The 21,681-nt window shown below is 40.9% G+C and overlaps 2 protein-coding genes across 6 annotated transcripts in view; both read right to left on the bottom strand.

Moving 5' to 3' along the window:
- The window catches only part of ABCC3 (ATP binding cassette subfamily C member 3), a 221,676-nt gene that overhangs the window by 137,574 nt on the left and 62,421 nt on the right, over window positions 1-21,681 (bottom strand). The gene's annotated exons all lie outside the window — the stretch shown is intronic.
- Window positions 20,059-21,681, bottom strand: part of CACNA1G (calcium voltage-gated channel subunit alpha1 G) — a 393,060-nt gene continuing 391,437 nt past the window's right edge. For all 5 annotated transcript variants that reach the window (XM_070740004.1, XM_070740005.1, XM_070740007.1 and 2 more), the window contains one exon: window positions 20,059-21,166. In XM_070740004.1, the coding sequence (XP_070596105.1) occupies window positions 20,306-21,166 (861 nt within the window). In that variant the 3' untranslated portion in view covers window positions 20,059-20,305. The remainder of the gene's footprint in view (window positions 21,167-21,681) is intronic.

The following is a 21,681-nucleotide window of genomic DNA, read 5'->3' as shown; positions in this document are numbered from 1 at the left end:
GTTTCATGGATCCATGTGGTCATTCCTCCGCCCACTCCTTATTGTTGTGGTCTGCCAGTGGCCTGTGGAGCTGGCAGCAGAGTTGGACAGTGAGAAGGCTGGGGAGGAACATGGGCCAGTCCTGGAGGCTGGGGAAGGCTCTTTGTCAGAGTCAGAGATGGGGCCAGGGCCATCTGGGAGTTGTGTGCTGACTCTGGAGCCTCCTGGCGAGGCAGAGGAATAGGGGGAGCTTGTTCCCAGTATACACATGTGCAGAGCTGCTAGTAGGCCCTACCCATAAGACAAAAAGGAGGAGCAAAGGGACATGAGCCTTTGCAGGAAGCAATTTTGTTTGTTGTGGTCAGTTTAAACTCTGAAGCTCCATCTTATTATTATTATAATTGGATTTGTATGCCGCCCCTCTCCGCAGACTCGGGGTGGCTAACAACAACGATAAAAACAGCATGTACAATCCAATTAATAAGACAACTAAAAACCGTTATTATAAAAACCAAACATACACACAAACATACCATGCATAACTTGTAATGGCCTAGGGGAAGGAATATCTTAACTTCCCCATGCCTGGCGACAAAGGTGGGTCTTGAGTAATTTGCGAAAGACAAACAGGGTGGGGGCCATTCTAATCTCTGGGGGGAGTTGATTCTAGAGGGCTGGGGCCGCCACAGAGAAGGCTCTTCCCCTGGGGCCCGCCAAATGACATTGTTTGGTCGACAGGACCCGGAGAAGGCCAACTCTGTGGGACCTTATTGGCCGCTGGGATTCGTGCGGTAGAAGGCAGTTCCGGATGTATTCTGGCCCAATGCCATGTAGGGCTTTAAAGGTCATTGCCAACACTTTGAATTGTGACCGGAAACCGATCGGCAGCCAGTGACTCTTGACTTTGTGCTTCATTTGGCCTTGCCAAGATAATTGGCAATTAAGTCTTTGGCAGCATACCAAGGAAAATAAAGGTTGATGTTTATCAGCCTTACCCTGAAAGATTGTGGCAGACTTCTGTAGGACTATTTACAAACTGCTTGGGACTCATTACACGCTGTGAATGAATATAATGAGTCCTTGGAGAGGGGTGGCATAGAAATCCAATAAATAAATAAATAAATAAATGAATGAATGAATGAATGAATGAATGAATGAAGTAAGTAAGTAAGTAAGTAAGTAAGTAAGTAAGTAAGTAAGTAAGTAAGTAAGTAAGTAAATAAATAAAATTAAGCCATTGAAATAAAAAAAGAATTTTGGGGACTAGGCAAGGCAGGGGTTCCTCATCACCGGTGCTCCAGGAATGCTCCCGGTGGTTGATGTGGGCTCATCCCTTGGGCGACACATGTGCATTGGTGTGAAATTCAGCTTCTGCAGATGTGCCAAAAGCCAAATGTCATGTGAGGATGCGAGCGAGATTTTTGTTTTTCCAATATTTTTGCTTCTGCGCATGCGCGGAAGCAAAAGGTCAGTAAAAATTGCTAAAATCTCACTCACACATGTGTCTTCATGCAAGAAACCAAATCTTGCACCAATGCGCCCGTCCATCGGTCAGCTGATGTGCATGCAGCTCCATTTTCACTACTGGGACGCCGTTTTGGACCATACCAGCTGCAATCCACTACTGGACTAAGCGTGTGATTGCTACTGTCTCAGGAAGCCTTGGTCAGAACACTTACATCAGGCAGGATAAATAGAGATCCAATCTATAATGGCAGAGAATAGTCTAGACCAGTGTTTCCCAACCTTGGCAACTTGAAGAGATCTGGACTTCAACTCCCAGAATTCCCCAGCCAGTGAATGCTGGCTGGGGAATTCTGGGAGTTGAAGTCCAGATCTCTTCAAGTTGCCAAGGTTGGGAAACACTGGTCTAGACAATGGGAAGGCAAAGTTGGCTCTTCTATGACTTGTGGACTTCAACTCCCAGAACTCTTGAGCCAATCATGCTAGCTCAGGAATTCTGGGAATTGAAGTCCACATGTCATAGAAGAGCCAACTTTGCTTACCCCAGGTCTAGACAACAAATTATCCACCTCCTCAGAGCTTAGAGGCCCAAAAGATGTCCAGATAGCAGGCGAATACATTGTTCCAGTCATGCTTACAGAGTCTGTGCATTGAGGGTTTAACGATTCCAAGTAATCAGCCCTGTCACCCTCCAGATGTTATGAGGAGCTCTTATTGTCAACTGGATCAGGGCATGATCTGACCATAGCAATGGAGTAATAATAGATAGGCAGGTTTTGGTAGCTCTGCTGCTTTGTCCACTATCAAACCTTATTGTGAACAAACCTGGCACTATGCCACAGCATTTTGAGGCCAAGATCTCCAAATTGAGTTGGGATATGAATGTGGACTTACTTGATGCATATCCTACTCAATCAATCTGGTCTCTCTCCTGACATACCCTGTTGTGTTTCCTCTCCAGAAAGTACCAGATATTGTCACTAGGAACAGCTCAGATAATTCATGCATCTCTTGAATGCTTTGGGGTCTGGGGTGGGGGGAAGGAAGCTATAATTCCCTTCTCCTATCATAATATCTATATTCTTGTATTTGGTAACAAAGAAACAAGCGATTACTTATAATTAATTTTTCAATAGTATTCATGGGGAGAGAAAGTGTGCAGATTAGCATCTCTGGAGAGCAACAATCAGCCTGTGCTGGAAAGAGTGTGAATTGTTTTACATACCTCTTGAACTCCACAGGGTACTTCCACACTACCAGGAAAAATCTCTATTAAGTATTTTGAAGTTGACAGGTGACTGGAAGCTGCAATAAACAGCCATTCGCCTTCTGCAATTGCTAGGCCTGTTCTTACCATTATCAAAGGAAAAGGAGAGGCATGCTGTGAAGTGCTTTGAAGAAAGACGGCTGCTAAAACTTGTGGGATTAAGCAAGAATTTCAGCAAGGTTGGCCCAACACAGAGGATGATAAGGTGACTTCCGATGGCTCTTAAATGTACTTATCACTTTTATTCAGCCAATCTCTTTACAATGGCATTGGTTAAAACACCCACAGTGGACATAAATTAAACATCCCATAAACACAATATCTCCGGGACCGCCTTCTGCTGCACGAATCCCAGCGACCAGTTAGGTCCCACAGAGTTGGCCTTCTCTGGGTCCCATCGACTAAACAATGTTGTTTGGTGGGATCCAGGGGAAGAGCCTTCTCTGTGGTGGCCCCGACCCTCTGGAACCAACTCCCCCCAGAGATCAGAATTGCCCCCACCCTCCTCGCCTTTTGTAAGCTCCTTAAAACCCACCTTTGTCGTCAGGCATGGGGGAACTGAGATATTCCCTTCCCCCTAGGCCTCTACAATTTATGCATGGTATGCTTGTGTGTATGTTTGGTTTTTTAAATAAGGGTTTTTAAAATAATTTTAAATATTAGATTTGTTACATGTTGTTTTATTATTGTTGTTAGCCGCCCCGAGTCTATGGAGAGGGGCGGCATACAAATCTAATAAATAAATAAAATAAATAAATAAACTTTGAAGGAAAGGCAAAACATTGCAGCAACAATGATCACATCCCAACCCAGCTATCATAGATAAACATGTATTATAATAATCAACTATCACAACTATCAACTGATGCTGTCGTTTAAAGAAGGAATAGAGCTACCACAGAATAGTACTGTTCCACTATCTCTCGCTAACTCTCCCACATGACCAAGAGCAGTGGTTCTCCACCTAATGCTGTGAGTCCCTTTAACACAGTTCCTCATGTTGTGGTGACCCCCACACACACCTACCATAAAATTATTTCCGTTGCACCTTCATAACTGCAGTTTCTCAGTCTGTAAAAAAATCCTCACTATATTTTCTTTTCTTAACATTCTTCTCTACACAATTCATTGTCATGGGATAGTTTGCTAATGAAAACAATATTTAACAATAGCATGGCATAGTTCAGTCAATACAGTTCACTAAAGTTTCCTAGAATTTACCATTTTCTGTGTTGTAGTTTTACATACCTCTTACTATCACAAGGGGGCAGTATTCACATCAACCACAGCGGAATACATATAAAAAGACAGATCAGCTTCCAGATTAAGTTCCCATGGTACAGATTATATATATATGTTTTTGTATTAGTTGATGATTTTACAGTACATGATTTTACATTTACCCAGTAATTATAATTCATGAAGTGCCGTTTTACCCCCAACACTGCTGCTTTCAACTTGCTCTTTGTGTACAATTTATTTTATTTTTATTTATTTATTTTGTCCAATACACAATAATATACAAGGAAGCTTATAGAGATATAGTAGAGAAAATATATGAGATATAGGAGAGACAATAGGACAGGGGACAGAAGGCACTCTAGTGCTCTTATGCACGCCCCTTACTGACCTCTTAGGAATCTGGAGAGATCAACCATGGATAGTCTAAGGGTAAAGTGTTGGGGGTTAGGGGACGATACTACGGAGTCCGGTAATGAGTTCCATGCTTCAACAACTCGATTACTAAAGTCATACAATAGAAGTACTCTGTATAGTTCTGGTCACCGCACCTCAAGGATATAATGGAACTGGAAAAGGTGCAAAAAAGGGCAACAAGTATGATCAAGGAAATGGAGCAGCTCCCATATGAAACCAGGTTGCAACACCTTGGTCTCTTTAGCCTTGAAAGATGGCGTTTAAGGGGTGACTTGATCGAAGTGTGTAAAATCATGCATGGGATAAAAAAGGTGGATAGAGAAAAATTCATTTCTTTATCACACAATACTAGGACAAGGGGGCACTCCCTAAAGCTCATAGGTAAGTAAGTGAGGACAAATCAAGGCAGGGCTTATTTCCAGGAGAGGGATTATTTTGTGGAAGGGTTTGTTTTCAGAGGATGGCTTATTTTCGGGGAAGCACAGCAGCAAAGTTACAGTATTTTGAATTTCTATTTATTTTACTTTGAGCTTCTAGAGGAAAGGGGGAATGTAAAACTTTGTAAATAAATGGAGTGGAATTCCTGAGAAATGCAAACACTACAATATGTATACAGATGTAGACTCACCTGGCTATTCAACATAGACAGCAGAAGAATAGAGGGATCAAAATAATTTGTAAAAACTGTAGGATCCATAATGTTAGGAAGCTCCTTACCTTTAGAAATTCAGTATTTATCACTACCCCAATTCCTGATCCAGTTGGAAGAAGGTTGGTATACAAATGAAATAAATGAGTGCAGATGAGGGTTTCAGATGCAGTAGTACCTATACTTACGAACTTAATTCGTTCCATGACCAGGTTCTTAAATAGAAAAGTTTATAAGAAGCATTTTTTCCCATAGGAATTGATGTAAAAGCCAATAATGCGTGCGATTGGGGAAACCACAGGGAGGGTGGAGGCTCTGTTTCCTCCCAGGAGATTCCTAGAGAGGCCCCACAGAGGCTTCTCCCTTCCTTTTCCAGTTACAGTTTCAGAAGATTGGGTTTGTAAGTGGAAAATGGTTCTTGAGAAGAGGCAAAAAAATCTTAAACATCCAGTTCTTATCTAGAAAAGTTCGTAAGTAGAGGCATTCTTAGGTAGAGGTGCCACTGTATATGTTTGCTCTAGGTTGCTTTCCTCAATCTAGTGACCTCTAGATTCGTTGGCCAGCAAATCTGCAGATTATCTTTTTTTTAGAGCAGATTACTGTGGAAGAATAGTTTAAGGCACTAGGTCCAAAACAGATGCCACGATGTTCACCTTAAAACACACAGACTTTTTCTACCTGGGGTTTTTTTTTTGGTAATAATTATGTATTTTTACATCATTTCTGATTTTAAGTAAGACTAACACTTCTCAGTATAATTTTGATTTTTTTTTTTTAAAAACCCTCTGCATAATGGGGCACGAAACAATTGAAAACACACACACTAATTAGACAGCCCCTCTTAAAAACCCTTCATTCTTCTACTGTAGCTCCAAGGGGATTTTTTTAAAATTGTATTATACAAGGTATGGATTTAGTTAACAAAATGTATTCTACTTTTACCCTCTGGATAGTTGCAAATTATAGTGTACATTGACTTTGGCAATAATACAATAAAATTGCTGTGGAACTGTTGTGTTACATAATTTAATTTGCTTTGTATGCATCCAAAAGGACCGATTTCCCACATTTTATCAAGCCCACAAGGGACTTAGATTCCCATTGAGCTCAAATTAAGAGCCTTGGTGGTGCAGTGGTTAGAGTGCAGTACTGCAAGCTACTTCTGCTGATCACCAGATGGAATCTCAGTAGGCTCAAGGCTGACTCAGCCTTCCATCCTTCCAAGGTTGGCAAAATGAGGATCCAGATAATTGGGGGCAATATTCTTACTCTCTGTAAACCCCCTGGAGAGGGCTGTAAAGCACTTTGAAGCGATATATAAGTCTAAATGCTAATGCTAAATATTACAGCATGTGATGGTCAGAATGTTTAAATAAAAGGCTGAGTGAGCCAGTGGAAGCATAATCTACCTAGGTAGATCTAGGAAAGCAGAAGTATGTTTCCATCAAAAGCCTCCCTTTAGTTCATTATTGTATTGCCCTCTAACGATCAGCATCATCTTCAGCAGAATTGCATCCTTTCCCCATTGGCTTTATCACTTGTCTATGAACTGAAGGGAAGGAAGCAGGTGCTGTTAGAAACAGCCCAGAAAAAATATATATTACATATGAGCACTTAAAGGATTTATGTTTTACTTTGGCACAAAGCTCTCTTTTTCTCTCTCTATCTCCCTCCCTCTCTCCCTCCCTTCCTCCCTGTCTTTCTCTCTCTCCCTCCCTCCCTCTCTGTCTTTCTCTCTCTCCCTCCCTCCCTCTCTGTCTTTCTCTCTCCCCTCTCTCTTCCCCCCTCTCTGTCTTTCTCTCTCCCCCTCCCTCCTTCTCTCCTTCCTTCCCCCCTCTCTCTTTCCCTCCCTCTCTGTCTTTCACTCTCCCCACTGTCTGTCTTTTTCTCTCTTTCACCCTCACTCCCTCCCTCTCTGTCTCTCTCTCTCTCTCCCTCCCTCCCTCTCTCCTTCTCTCCTTTTTTCTCTCTCTCTGTCTCACATGCACATACACACACAAACACACACAAACACACACACGCACACACTCCAAGTATGATAAACCAAGTTGCTTTATGAAGCCTATTCAGTATTGGCAATATGATTCCCAAAAGCAAAATTGTTCTGAGAAACAGGAAACTTTAATTGTGAGAGCTGGATGATTTATAAGGCCAGGATTAACTTCACCAGGTCTTTTGGTCACTTCTCTGTTGAACTAGCAGATGTTTCCTGATCTCTGAATAGTCAGTTTTAAACTATAGGAGGAGAGTATACACATCACTACTCCATACCACATCTGTAGCTCTGTTCCTGGGCCCATATTCTATGTAGGGAAAGCTGCATTTGGTTCTAATTGGCCTAGTTTATCCTTGCAGCAAATCATTTGTTCCGCAGACATTGAGATACGTTGCCAAGGGCCAAGGTAGCAGAAAGAAAGAGATTTGTCCTTAAGGAAAAAAAAAGATTTATAATCCAGTACAATTCTCAAACATTTCAAGAGGGAGCGTGCCAGAAGACTTGGGGGTGGATTGGAAACCTTATGTTTGCATTTAAGAGATTCCCTATTTTTCCGCCCTCAAAGAAAATGTGCTTCATTATCTTAAAACATCCTCAGAGCGGAGAGACAGTTATGTTTAGCGTGCCAAACTTAGTGGCACATCAAAAGACAAATTGGGCAGATTTTCACTGTTTTACAGCTTGCTCGTAATGAGCGTGTCAAGCTGATTTTCCGAGGACCTGAAAACAGCCACAGAGTCGTAATGCATTAATGTGCATTAAAAAGCAAAGCATCAAGTGAACAATGAGACTTTGTCAGTGTTCCTTTTAAACTGGCGTTCATGGAAAGACCAAAACCTTAATGGGAATGGAGGAGTAAATCCAATTATGATTAACAAATGGAAATGCTTATTTTCTACACAGGCTTTCCCCATTTTGCTACAAGAAGCACTGATAACTGCTGGAAGCCGCATTTAAGAGCTGAAGAGGAACTATGGATTCAGGTGCTTAAATATCTGAATATAAAATCTGGAGACAGGGGTCTTTTCTTTAACACTGTCTTTAGCCTACATGCGAAGAGGCCTTTTTAGACAAGGAGTCTCTGACCCAGGTCAGCTGTTTTGGAAGGGAAGACATTTTCCCACCAGCCTCTTACAGCAACTCTTAATGTCACCCATCTATCACTGCAGCAATATAAAACCTGTTCTCATTATTATTATGTGGCAGCACAATGATGGTTGGATGGCTTTAGAAGAGGCTATATATTGCTAGGAGGGATCCTGGCTGAGACTTCTGACTCCCCCCCCCCCAGTTTTTCTTTCAAAGCCATTACTCAGCAAGGAGATTGTTTTTTGAAGGAAACTCCAGCTGTAGGAGCATTTCCACATGGCCAAGTTGTGAATCCCAAGAACATTCCCACCACGCAGATACTGTCTGGGCAACACAGGTCTCTACTTGCCCTCAGCCTGTTGCAAACATGGCCTCTAGCCATATTTTCCCGCTCCACAATGAGAGTTTTCTGGTTTATGGCAAAACGAGGTGCAATTTTTTCTCTCCACATTTTTGAACTGTGGACATCCCTGGTCTAGAGAAAAGAAGGAACAGGGGAGCATGCTAGCAGTGTCCCAATATTTGAGCGGCTGTCACAGAGAGGAAGGGGGGGACACAAGCTATTATCCAGAGCACCCAAAGGACAGACGAGGAATCATGGATGGAAACTGATCAAGGAGAGATTCAACCTAGAAATAAGGAGGAACTTTCTGACAGTGAGAACAATCAACCAATGGAACAGCTTGTCTTCAGAAGTTATGGGAGCTTCATCACTTGAGACTTTCAAGAAGAAATTGGACTTCCATTTGTCAGAAATGGTGTAGGGTCTCCTGCTTGAGAAGGGGGTTGGATTGGATGACCTATAACAGTGATGGCGAACCTATGGCATGGGTGCCAAAGGTGGCACATGGAGCCATATTTGCTGGCACCCAAGCCATTGCCCTAGCTCAGCTCCAGTGTGCATGTGTGTGCCGGCAAGCTGATTTTTGGCTCACACAGAGGCTCTGGGAGGGCGTTTTTGGCTTCCAGAGAGCCTCCCAGAGAGGTGGGGGGAGAGGGCGTTTTTACTTTTTCTTGGTTCCAGGGAAGCCTTGGGAGTCTCAGGAGGGCAAAACACAAGCCAACTGAGCCCACCAGAAGTTGGGAAACAGGCCATTTCCAGCCTGCAGAGGGCCTCCGGGAGGTGGGGGAAGCTGTTTTCGACCTCCCCAGGCATTGAATTATGTGTGTGGGCACTTGCCCATAGCGTGATAGCGTACGTGCATGCTCTTTCGGCACCCGAGGAAAAAAAGGTTCATCATCACTGACCTATAAGGTCCCTTCCAACTCTCTTAATCTGTTAAATCTGTTCTAAAACTGAGCCAGGAATGTGCAGAAACACCATATTCACTGATATAGTGAAAGGGAAGAGGGATGCAGGATTCGTACTTGCAACTCACAGAACCAAATGATGTCAATTATCTGCACTCTATCCCTATGAACAGAATCATAGCAGTTGGTTTTATCACTTCCCCTGAAATGAATCCTTTCCCCATTTTTACTACCGTATAGTGAAAGCCTCTGGATGGCAGCAGCGCAACCTATATTCTCGGAGGGAAAGGAGATGTGGCTATATATTATTATAACGTTTTGGCCCGTGGCCAGCCAGCTAATGGAACTGAGGGTAGGAAGGTCCCATGGGATTGCTCATTGTGTTGTCACACCATATAAGTCAGGGGCAGTGAAGGGCCGCTCTTCTTACCTGCTACTGGAGCTCCCTTGAAGGTCATGTGGGTATGGGCGTGCCCATCGGTTGTGCGCATACATTCTTGCATGAAATTTGGCTTGCTGCGCATGTGCAGAAGCCAAATTTTATGCAGGAGTGTGTCAGGGGCACACACCTGGGCATGCACTTGGGATTTTCCTACCAGAGCTGCGCACCTGGAAGTTCTGACTGCTGCCCGTCAGAGGTCAGGGGTGGGTTCTAACTTACCTCGCTGCCGGTTCGCTTTCTCCCATGCCATGTGGCTGTGCCTTGCGGATGCGCACATGTGCATACGCAGTTCCGAAAAATAAAATAAAATATTTTTAAAAGCTGAAAAGAAGATGGCGGCACATGTGCAGGGCCGGAAACTCAGCTTCTGCACATGTGTGGAAGAAAAGAAAAAAAACCCCGGAAAAATCCCCCCCAAAATTCCAAACAAACAAACAAATAAATGAACAAATAAATATAGATGGCGGTGTCCATGGACCGCCATTGACAGAATCTCTTCTGTGATGTCATTGTGATGTCACCAGTGGCTTGCTACTGGTTCGGGCAAACCGGTCTGAACTGGGAGGAACTCACCTCTGATATAAGGGTACCAACATACACGCCAATAGCATTAACTCCAATAGGACCGAGGAATGGTGAAGGGAACCCTTTGGCAACATTCTGGGTAAAGAGGCAGAAGACAATAGTGAATCATGCTCCTCCTTTCTGGAAAGCCTATTTCAGACGATGGTGGCATTCAGCCTATGCATGAAGCCCCCCCCCCCCTTTTAATCAAAGTGTGCTCACCATTGTCTACGCTATTTACAAGGATTGCATGCCGACTGGGATGCTCACAGGCAGTTGCTTGCCCAGTTTGAAGCAGGCAGGTTCTAAGTACACAGCAGCAGTGTTCAGAGACTGCCTAAAGAGGGCAGGAGACATACAAGGTGTTCTGTCTGGGTGCCCCCAGACTTCAACACCAACTGGAAAAAGCAGCCAGACACGCTGGTAAAAGCAAAAGCACTTTATAGTTTGAAAAATAAACACAGAGAAAAACCTGTTCTTCCCAACAGGCAGGCTATGAGACTTCACAGCAGAGTCCTGATGGCCAGACAATACAGCAGACTTCTTGCTGGCACACCCACCACTGTAGAGAATAAGACCCACACCTTTCCCCCCCAAGGTTTCAGTATTCAAAGTCACAAACCAGAATTCCAAGACGCCAAAGATCACAGCCAGGTCCCAGGACTCCCAAAGATAATACTCCACAAGCCAGGAAGGGTGGGTCTGCCTTTTCAGCCTTTCCAGAGAGCACCACACCCAAACCCAGCTGTTGCCTCTTTAGTGCTGAAAGTACCTGGCTAATTGTCCCCTTCATTGTGTTGCTCTTCTCTGCCGGAGATCGATTATTGCTTGTGCATTTTCATCTAAGGAATCCAGGCTGCTTGCTGGGGAGAGCTCCCTCTCGGGGGACTCTGGCTGTCCTCCCTCTCCCTCAGCCTGAGATTCCTCCTCCCCGTCTGCCTGAACCTCCTGTTCCTCATCCTCCCCCTCTGAGCAGGAAGCCGGCAGAGGATCAGCCATTCCCTGAGGGGCCTCAGACGGAATCACAACACAAGGAAGACAGGACCACAACAAAGTCCTCCTTGTGCGATCCATGTTTGTTTCCTGATGACTGTGCCTTGGAGATTTTTTCTTCTTCTGTGCATAAAACCAGAAAGAGTTGTTCTCGTTGATTAATGCCTTGAGACTTTATCAAGATGCCTGGCCAGTCCAGAGCCATATACTCAGAGGTGGACTGCTAAGGTGGAAAGATGACTTGTGCTCGGCCCCGTGGCTCTGAGTGCTAGCGGAGTCCAGCGCAATTCTGCCACTGCACCTGGGCAAGCACATGTCACCTTTCCACCTTAGCAGCCCACCTCTGCATATACTATCCGTATTTGAATGTTAGAAAGGCAGGAGTGAAAGAAGAATGCCTTGCTGAGGCTGCTAGCTTGCCACGTTTTGCACCAGTGAGATGTGACAAGCGACATTTCCACCGAGGCTTCGAGAAAGGAACTGGGCCCACAAAACAAAAAGGAGGGGGGGGAACACCTTTCTTTGTTACTATTATACTGTCGACAAACCCAAGAATCTTTCACACTAAAGTTTGGCACTAAACTTGCTTAATTACACAATTTCATTTGTTTTTGACTTTGATCTGGTTTGGTTGAAACCACAGCAAAGCTGTTATTTTCCTTGGGTTTGCTGTGAGTCTGCAGAATTTGCTGGGCAATTTCCAATAGTTCATCCCACTTCTTGATTCCTGGATAAAACAGCGGTTGCTCTTCCCTATCCCATACATTGTTTCTAGAGCTTCTCTTTCTATGTTTTTAGACATCATCTTCTCCAGTTCCAACTGAGCCACCATCCCAACATGCAGCCACAATTGTAGCTACTATGAAAAGCACCTGGCTATTGAGTTGCCAGCCTGCTATTTTTTCATTTTCTTAATTCACCCGTGGTTGCAAGTGCAATTGAGGAATAGTAGCAAGGCCGGCAGGGTAGATTATTTCAATGCATTAATTTATATGTTTAACTGATCACGCATCAAATAGCTTCCCTTCGTTGTAGTCTCTCAGATTGTTTTGCAGAGCAATGCAAATACCATGCATTGAAAATTACAAACAATAGAGCGCCTAACAATTTATTTCATTCTTGTGAAAGTGAAGCAAAAGGATTTCTTAAAAAAAAAACCTCCACAACTAGCAGCTGTACAGGTCTTGAGGGAGGCTTTTCTTTACATGCTCCAATTAGTTGGAGGAAAAGACAAGATCTATTGACTCAGCATTTTCTGGGTCTTCTCTTAAGTTTTGAGGTCAGCAGGAATGAAATCAATTGCAGGTTTCCTTTCAGAGTGGAATTGGAAAAGGCTGTTGTTGTAGAAAGTTTCTATTTTAACAAAAGAATATTTGGGAAAAAAGTTTTTTTTCATTTGGACAAGTACAATAACAGTGATTCCCCCTCCACCACACCCAGTAAAAAAAAAAAAAAGAACAAATAGTACTTAAAAGTGGTGGTGCAGTGGTTAGAGCGCAGTACTGCAGGCTACTTCTGCTGCCTGCTGGCTGCCTGAAATTTGGCAGTTTGAATCTCACTGGTTTCAAGGTTGACTCAGCTTTCCATCCTTCCAAAGTCGGTAAAATGAGGACCCAGATTGTTGGGGGCAACATGCTGACTCTGTAAATCACTTAGGGCTACAAAGGGCTATTGTTATTCAATCATATTCACTTTTACAGAACAGTAAAATTACAGAATACCTATGCTGAACAGGTAGCAGGGGATGACAGAAATTAAATTGTTTTGACTGTCTAGAGCAGTTTATGCATTGAATACTCGATACATCCCTACATGTCATGATAATTTCTTTTGAGTTGTATGCAAATCTCTTCTGAGTTGAGGTTTTGTGAAGTGAATGCCTATGTTCCCATACATTATTTATAATTTGCAGAATGATATAAATCAAGCCAAATATTTAGGAAAGGGTCCCTCTTGGAATATATGGCTAATAGTGCTGGAGGCTGGAAATTTTGCGGAATTATATTCCCAATGCATGAAGTAAACCTTTAATAAATAAATTGATGTTCATATCTGTTCTGTTAGATATATAGTTAAATAGATAGAGATGATAGGAACAAAATAACGAAGCTGCACATGTTTTACTTTCAAAATCTTTTAATAGTACACATTTGTCTTTGTCATTTGTAAAGTTTTACACTCATTAAAAAAAAAGACATTTTAATCCAATACGCCCCATTCATTTCATCTTTTGTTGCCCTGACCACATACCCAATTTTCATTCTCTGTACCTGATACAACAATAAGTTGATTATTAAATACAAAGTTCTAAAATAGTTGCTAGATTGTTTATGGACATTGGTACTGTGGCTACTCTAGTAATTTTTGTGAAAGATTCTACATGGGTTATTATAGTCAGAGGGCACAGAAGGAAAGAAGGGGGCATTGTTAGCTCATAAAACTTATTTTTTTTTCAATTGAGTACACTCTACAGAAGCCAGAAAAAGTATTTATTGTTTTTCTTCTTCCAAATTATCTACAGTTTAAATAACCTGTAATCTCTCTAAAAGTTATAGAAATACTATGTGCAATGTTTGCAAATATGGAATTTACATTGTCTTCCCCTCCCCTTGATGTGGTAGCAAATCTTTACCCTCATAAATTACTATAACCTGGCAAAAACAGAATTGTCTCTTCTTACCAGCAGACACTAAGTCCATAGTATTAAAGTGCCGGTGTGCTTTGAAACAAACTGGATAGAACTTGCCATGGGGGGATTAGGAACAGAAATAAACTTTTTGATTAATACATTTTTAAAAATATAATGTAGAGCTGCAGCATTAGAGAGAGCTAGAGAGAAATCCAGTTCTAAACACACTCAGATGCACCAAAGTCATAACGAACAAAATATATATCATATTCCTGTAAATGATGATCAAATCACATAAGGGTATTTTTTTCCATAATGAGTACAACATTGAGTTAGCCTACTTATTTGTAGCATACGTTACATCTCAGTTGGGCTGCTGATTTATTTAAGATTTTTATTTGATTAAGAATGGACATTTAAATCCAAAAGTCAGTGTCTTAAACATTCATAAATTAGCCTGTTACCAAAGCTGTTAGTATAACAAAATATTCCTTTCAATAACAATAATAAAAGCTGTAATATCTCTTTCAAGATTAGAACTCATTCAGCTGCTTTTTCCCCTGTAATCAAGCTTTCCAATACACTAATTTATTAACATTAGCAGAGTTCAGACCTTAACCAGTCTCATCTGTAGATCTCTTTTCCTACATGTCGTCCTCGTACTTAATTTAGCATATATATACTAAATATGGGCATAAAGCTACACAGTGCAGTTGGGATCCACTATTTTAAGCTATACAATGTAGAACAGACATCTCATTCCAATCATAAAAAGTGTATGTTAAGTTTGTAGCTTACTTTTTAAGTCACATTGACAAACTGAAGTTTATAGTACAGCTTATCGTGATCAAAGACAGACTAATACACAACTATATTAATTCCATTCGTGCCATGGGTGCAAGACACTTTCGAATGGAGGTACTGGCCAATTTTTTTCCCTCCCCCAGCCTGGCTTCAGACACTTTCCTTCGGAAAAAAATCTCTTCCATAAAGAGAGAGACAACTGCCCAAGAGCTGGAGATTTAAGGATTACATCTGAGAGCAACTACTCATCTGCCCCGCCGCCTCAAAATGTGTTTAGAACCGGGCAATAAATTTTAATTTATGTTTGGGAAAGCAGGAAAAAAATCAAACCAAAACCTTAACATAGAATCAATCTTTCTCCCAAGTCTTCATATTAAAAGGCAAGACCTCTGTTCACTTCTATTACTAAGAAGCTTGGCAGGAATAGACACTGCTCTAGCAATTTCTACAACAAAAATAATACAAAAACTATAACCAGAACCACTCTACAGAATCGATGTACATCTCCTCAGAACCACTGTGTTTTGCTTTTTATACAAAAGTCTAATGTTATTTAAAAAAGGCCCAACCCAAAGTTATTTAAAATTCCATGAAGATTATTGCACTCAGGGTAGTACTTCAATTAGAGTTTTCAAAAGGGCAAGTAGAAAATATTCGTATCACAAAGTATGCATGCTTTATTTTCCTGAATGCATTAGCTTACAGTAAGTTATGTATTGATTGATCTTCATTGAATATAATTCCATGAAGCAACTCCTTAGTTTATTAACATTCCAACAATGCTTCCCAAGCACCGAAAATATACTAATTTTAATCCTTTTAAATTTGAGTTGTGATAGTTCCTCTCATTTCAAAGCAGGCTACATTTTGCATTTTAGTTTCTTCCTAATATATTGCACTTTCTCTTACCCAGAGGTTAGCTATTGAAGGTGTAGGGCACAATTGATTTCATATTACTAGACAACTAGTGCACATTTTAACCACTGTAGATACTGCAGGCCGTTTGATTGCCTTAGCAAATTAGATTATGCAAAAGGTCTAGCAAAGGGGTCTAGGACAACTCACCCCAGCCAATTCACCATTGCCAATTCATCATGGCCATGGTTGTGGGGCAATTGAATCCTATATTAATTGTTTCATTCAGTTACTTGTATTACTGGCAACCATGTTTTCATTGAAATTATTGTAACTTTTGTATTTCTGGATTGACTTTATTTTTATTATCATTGGTCACACTTCTCTTGAAATTAATGTAACTTTTGTATATTTGTGCTGTATTTTGTATTGAATTGTCCTGTGGTGAGATGTTCATGGGAAGTTGACCAAGGAGAGTTGTCCAAGTTGGCTGTGCTGAGTTGTCCCCCAGGATCATTTTACCTAATTTTGATACTTCTGCATTGCTTTGTCTCATTAACTTTATTGTCTTTGCATGGCAAATTGATTTGAGTTCCATTTTGGGAATGCCATACTGGATGCTGTAGGTATACAGACCTTGGGGATAAACATGATGGATGAATGGGCAGATGTTCAGAGAATCATGGTTACATGAGGGAGAGTGACAAAACAGGGGACACAATTCCCTCACTATATATAAGGTTGATTATCTGCAGCTGGCTTTGACGTAGATAAACCAAGTAATTAAGCCAAAAACAATGGACTGAAATCATTTAGATCATCATATTGTGCTTTTTTCTACGTTTTACATGAGAAGATCATGGACTCATTTGTAAGAATCACACTAATTGCTTATATATTAAAATGATTAATAGGTTCAAGAAGAGTGGTCTAATTTAAGTTGGTGACCTGGTTAGATTTCATTTCCTACTCAATGGCCTGGAATAATGACAGTACAGTATTATAAATTGTATGTTTATAATTTTCCACAAGCTGGGTGGCACTAAAGTAAGAGTCTATTGGTAAGGAGCATTTTGAAGACTTTAATAAACAACGTCCCTGTACTTCAGACTGATTTAAACAATTACCAGTTGTCAAAATTCAAGGTGTTTTTAGGAGTGTCTAATTCAGTTGATTTTATAATCATAAAGATAAATGTTTCAGTGTTTAAGATTATATCCTCATATTCAAAGTGGTTTTTAATTGTTTTCAATCAATATTTATGTTTGGTTTAGTTTCTATATTTAACAAAATGTGGTCTATATGAGCGCATGATCTAGAATATCTATTAAAGATATTCTGGGTTTAAAACATTTATTAAGACTGCAATGGTAAATACAGTACATTTAATAGAGAGATTAAGCTGAAATAAATTATTTTAGCAAAAATATTCATGTGGCTTAAAAAGCAAGGTCATTTTATCCTACTATTTTTTTTAAAAAGAATGAATAAAGGGACAATGTGATCCATAGAAAAAAGCAATTTGGATCACATCAATACTGACAAAGCTCACCAGATTGTGCCAGCACAATTCTGAGGAGCTTTGGATATGCAGAATACTGATTTATCTGGAGAATTATGCTATTTCTTGGGCACAAGAAATCAAAGGTATGTGTAAAAACTAACTCTCTGCTGCCAAGTTAGATGAGTGCAAGAAAGATCTGGAGACTGTAAGATATTCTCACTAGATCTAGTAAGAGTCGCTTTTAACAGATGAAACTCAAATATGCTTGTAACTCAGTTGAACAGCTTTTGAGAATGTTTGAAGAAATGAGTGTGTCTCATATTATCTGATAAAAGGTATACAGGTGGTCCTCTATTTTTGATCAATTTGGGACCAGAATTTCCAATGCTAAGCGAGGTCTCATTGAGTGAGTTGCACCAGATTTTACAAACTTTTTGCTCTGGACATTAAGCAACTCTCTTGATTTTGCTTGTCAGAAGCCCCCTGGGGAGATTTCAAATGACAGGATCACGTGGCCCCTGGGGTACTCAACTGTCACAAATGCATCCAATTGCTAAATGTGCAAAATTTGTGGGGACACTACAGTGATCATAAGTGCAAGAATCAATAGTAAGTCATTTTTTCAGCACTGCCATAATTTCGAACAATCATTAAAACAATTGATCGTAAGTCAAGGACTACTTGTATAAATAGAAGAGCTTTTGTATTAGGGCAGAATTTTTTTTTAAATGTAAAAGCACCTAATGCAAAACACCATGCTATTATTGTGCAAGATCTGCTGTTTCCATGGTGGCATCTGTGGAAGTCAGATAGTTATCCCCAATGCTTAATTTCTTGGAAAATAATTCTGTGGATCATAGCATTCTAGAAAAAAGGCTTTTGAGTTAAAAAAAAGCCTCACCCCAATAGGGAATTTCTGCTGCTTATTTAGAATTAGAAAAAAGGAAATGCTTGGGGCATTTTTAATCTACCGTATTTGTTCTTCTGTTCCAAGGTTAAGCTCTGGCACTGAAAATTGAGTCCTGGCACTCCACTAAAATGGAGAAAAGATGTCTAAAACTTGGCATGGTTAATGGTTAAAGCCGGGCGAGGTTAATGCCAACTGGAATTAACTTGCATGGAAGAAATGGCATGTGGGTTTATAAGTGGTAATAAGTGTGTGTGTGTGTGTGTGTGTACGGGTCTGTCTCTCTGTCTCTCTGTCTCTCTCCCTCTCTCTCTCGGACTATAATCTGCTAAATAAAACATCTTGACTTAAGTGAAAAAGAAATAAAGAACGGAACCTTTCTAGGATTTTTCTTTGAAAATTATTTGAATATCAAAATACAATTGGGGTGTTCCTATCTTAAGCAATGCTAGTGGAAAAAGAATATGTGTGAGGGGATTGCAATATTGCAAATCAGCATCCATTTCAGCATTTAAAAAAGCATCTAAATTTGTAACTGCCTGTCTGGTTGGGTTATACAATGCCCCCAGTATGGGGGGTGGGAAGCCTCATTCAACAATATGTTCGATGATGAAGATGGCGATGAGGAGGAAAAAGAGAAGAAGTAATCATTCTAGATGTTGGATCATTGAATGGTCAATTAAGGAAATCACTCTGGGCTGCCTCTACATTTGATTGATTAGAAGTTAATGTAACTTAAAGTTCGTTCACACAATTCTTCTACTGCAGAATGTGAAGCTATTTTGAAAAATCCTCAGCATTCACCTTAAAAGACACCTTTATGAGGCTCCAACAGGACACACTGAATGACAACAATATTCTTAGTCTCTCTGGTGGGAACTAGAGCAGTTGAACTACACATTAATCAGGATACACATCCACCTTCACTGGTCCATGTTGTGCCTGTCGCAGTAGCCTGACATGTTTAGCCTATCTCATTTCTGTAGAGATGTGAATAAATAGTAGGAAACTTTGCCTGCTCCATCTGTGGCAAGAGTTTGATTTCCATCCATACGATTCACTCATTTCAGGTGTACATCTACGACCTTCTATCCCTTTCATAGCAGTGGGTGCCATTGAAATAAACAGAATGTACACATTTCTACTAGGTGTCCCAAGGATGTATTCCTCTTGTAGACATTGACTATCTGCCACTATGGAGACTGAGTTTCAGGGGAGCATAGCCTTTTCCATAGAGCAATGGCTGCACTTCATAAAGATAAACAAAAATGGTAGTTAAGGAACTGAAGTTGCTCATAAGTAAGGAAGTATCCATTCCAATTGGATAAATGGGTGTGAAATATTCCAATTAGATGGATTTGTAAGCAGCTGCCCCTGACTCTCACCAAAAGAGAGTATGAAATAAGGGGTAAGAAATAGCTGGAGTATCATTTTTTCCCTTCTCTTCCAACCTATCAGTGTTGAGCAGTGGGATCAGAGAATGTTTCTCATCCTAAGTATTCCTGCTCCATAAGATTTTGGAAATTGTTAAGGAAAGCCATGATAAAATATATGTATGCATATTACTGGAAGGCAGTTGAATTCTCAACATAATGGACATTTTTGCAAACCTGTCTGTTCATACATTCTGTTCATTGTTTAATTTCTGTATTTCCTTTTGCTTTGCACTGTAATAAGATCCAATAGATATGGCTAATCTCTGCAGAAAGTAGTGGATGGTTCAGTACGCGAAATGCATTATAATTGCAACAATTCTTATTTATGGTCTATTATGGGGCACATGTTCTCGGTAATGCACTAATGGCTACATCTTGTGCTTTGCAAAAGAAAATAAAAGAAAGAATAGAGAAAAAAAGAGGGAGGGTTAAATGTGTAATTTTAAAGGTCAAAATATTCGTTTTTTTTTTTAAAAAAAATGCCAACATAGTCTCAGGAATATTCTGAGGTACATAAAACAAGAGAAAATAAACCAGGTCTTTAAGCCACAAAATGTACTACATACTGCAATACTAGGTTCAATTAATTTAATAAAATAGACTATACATATAGACTCTGAACAATGTATTGCTTTTACCCAAGCAGAACTTATGCTTAAGTAAGCGTGATATAGCTTAACCATTCTTCTACCAGCTAGCTCTTTTTTTAAACTTTGGATTTTTAAAAAAATCAGTGCCGTTTTAGAATAGAGAGGTTTAATTTATTACATGAGGGAGGGGGAAAAAAACGTTTGGCACCAGTAACAGAAAAGAACCCATTTCAAGGGTCGACATCTGGTTGATCAAAGGAAAAACTAGGGAGCGTCAACAAGTCTTTCTTTGGAGTTGGAGTTACTGACAGACTGTCTGGGAGGGCGGAGTCCCCTGCGTCCACGGAGTCCTTGGAGTCCCAAGATGGTGCACGTCTTCTCAAGCAAACATCTGCACTGGAAGGGGACGCGGTGCAAGACCTCCTTAGTAGCAACCTCTGTTCCTCAGGAGGGTCTATGGATATACATGGGGGGCTCATTTTTTTCTTTGGCCGTGTCCCTTGCAAGCCTTCCATTTCACTGAAGACCTGACTGATGAAGCCAGAAGAACTAGATGTGGAATGATGCTGGGGGCTGTTTTCTATGGAACAAATTTCTATGGAGTGTCTCCTTTGATCGTCTAACCACGATGACGGTTTTTTAAGAAGACCTTGTGTATCTACACTGTAGCATTTCTTCAGGTCCTTCAAAGGAACATTGCCACTGTTGCCTACACTTCTCTTAGGGGTCTCAGGCTGGACCACTGATGAGGCACTCATGGCTGAACAAGTTCCTGAAGTAAAACAGCTGTTTATTTCTGATACTTCTTGGTCCATCGGATCCCCAGGCAGTTCCTGAAGAGAGTCTGTACAGGCACACAAATCTGGAACATGCTTGGAAATGTTATATTGATTGCGGGAATGTTGCTGAGTGTGAACACTTGATCGGACCCAGCTGGCAGACTCTCTGACTTCCGGGGATGTCAAAGTGATAGAAAGGTCCTCGGTTGACGGGGCTGACAAGTTGGAATCAGAGAGCTCACTCACCTCAGCGTGGAGGTTCTCTCTGCTTTCTGAACTATGAGTATCTGAAGAGTCGTTCCGTATGGCCATCTGCGTAGGAGGTATCCAAGAATCAGATGGGAGGAAACACATAGAAGAAGTATTAGTACAGGGAAGGTGCAGGATATAAATGGCATATTAAATATGACAACTGGATTTTAGCTTTGTGTGTGATGGATTGAAAACTCCAGCAAGCTCCGGTTTCAAGGTTTCTTTACCAGCTGCTCTCACAATGCCCCGCAGCCACATTATCTATTTTGCAAATGTTGTACTCTCTCTAATTCATGACAGTCTGCTCTGGGATTAGTTGGAAACTCTTGCTGTTTTTTAGATGAGCTCAGCCTAAATTCTCTTTCCCTTGCACTCATAGGAACTATGATAGAACTGCCTTCAGAACAGTCTATATGGCACGTTTGTTTCAGAGCCAAGAGGTGCTTGCAGACGACCTCAGGGGACAACAGATTACGAACAGAACCTAAGCAGGAGTTTTACTCTTGGAAATGACTCTTTTAGGCATTCAGGAGCTTAAGTAGCATTGATGCTAAATAAAACACGTAAATCGGCGC

The sequence above is a fragment of the Erythrolamprus reginae genome, chromosome 2 (assembly GCF_031021105.1).
Source record: "Erythrolamprus reginae isolate rEryReg1 chromosome 2, rEryReg1.hap1, whole genome shotgun sequence".
Taxonomy (NCBI): domain Eukaryota; kingdom Metazoa; phylum Chordata; class Lepidosauria; order Squamata; family Dipsadidae; genus Erythrolamprus; species Erythrolamprus reginae.
The sequence above is the reverse complement of the archived record's forward strand: the minus strand, read 5'-3'. Positions and strand labels throughout refer to the sequence as shown.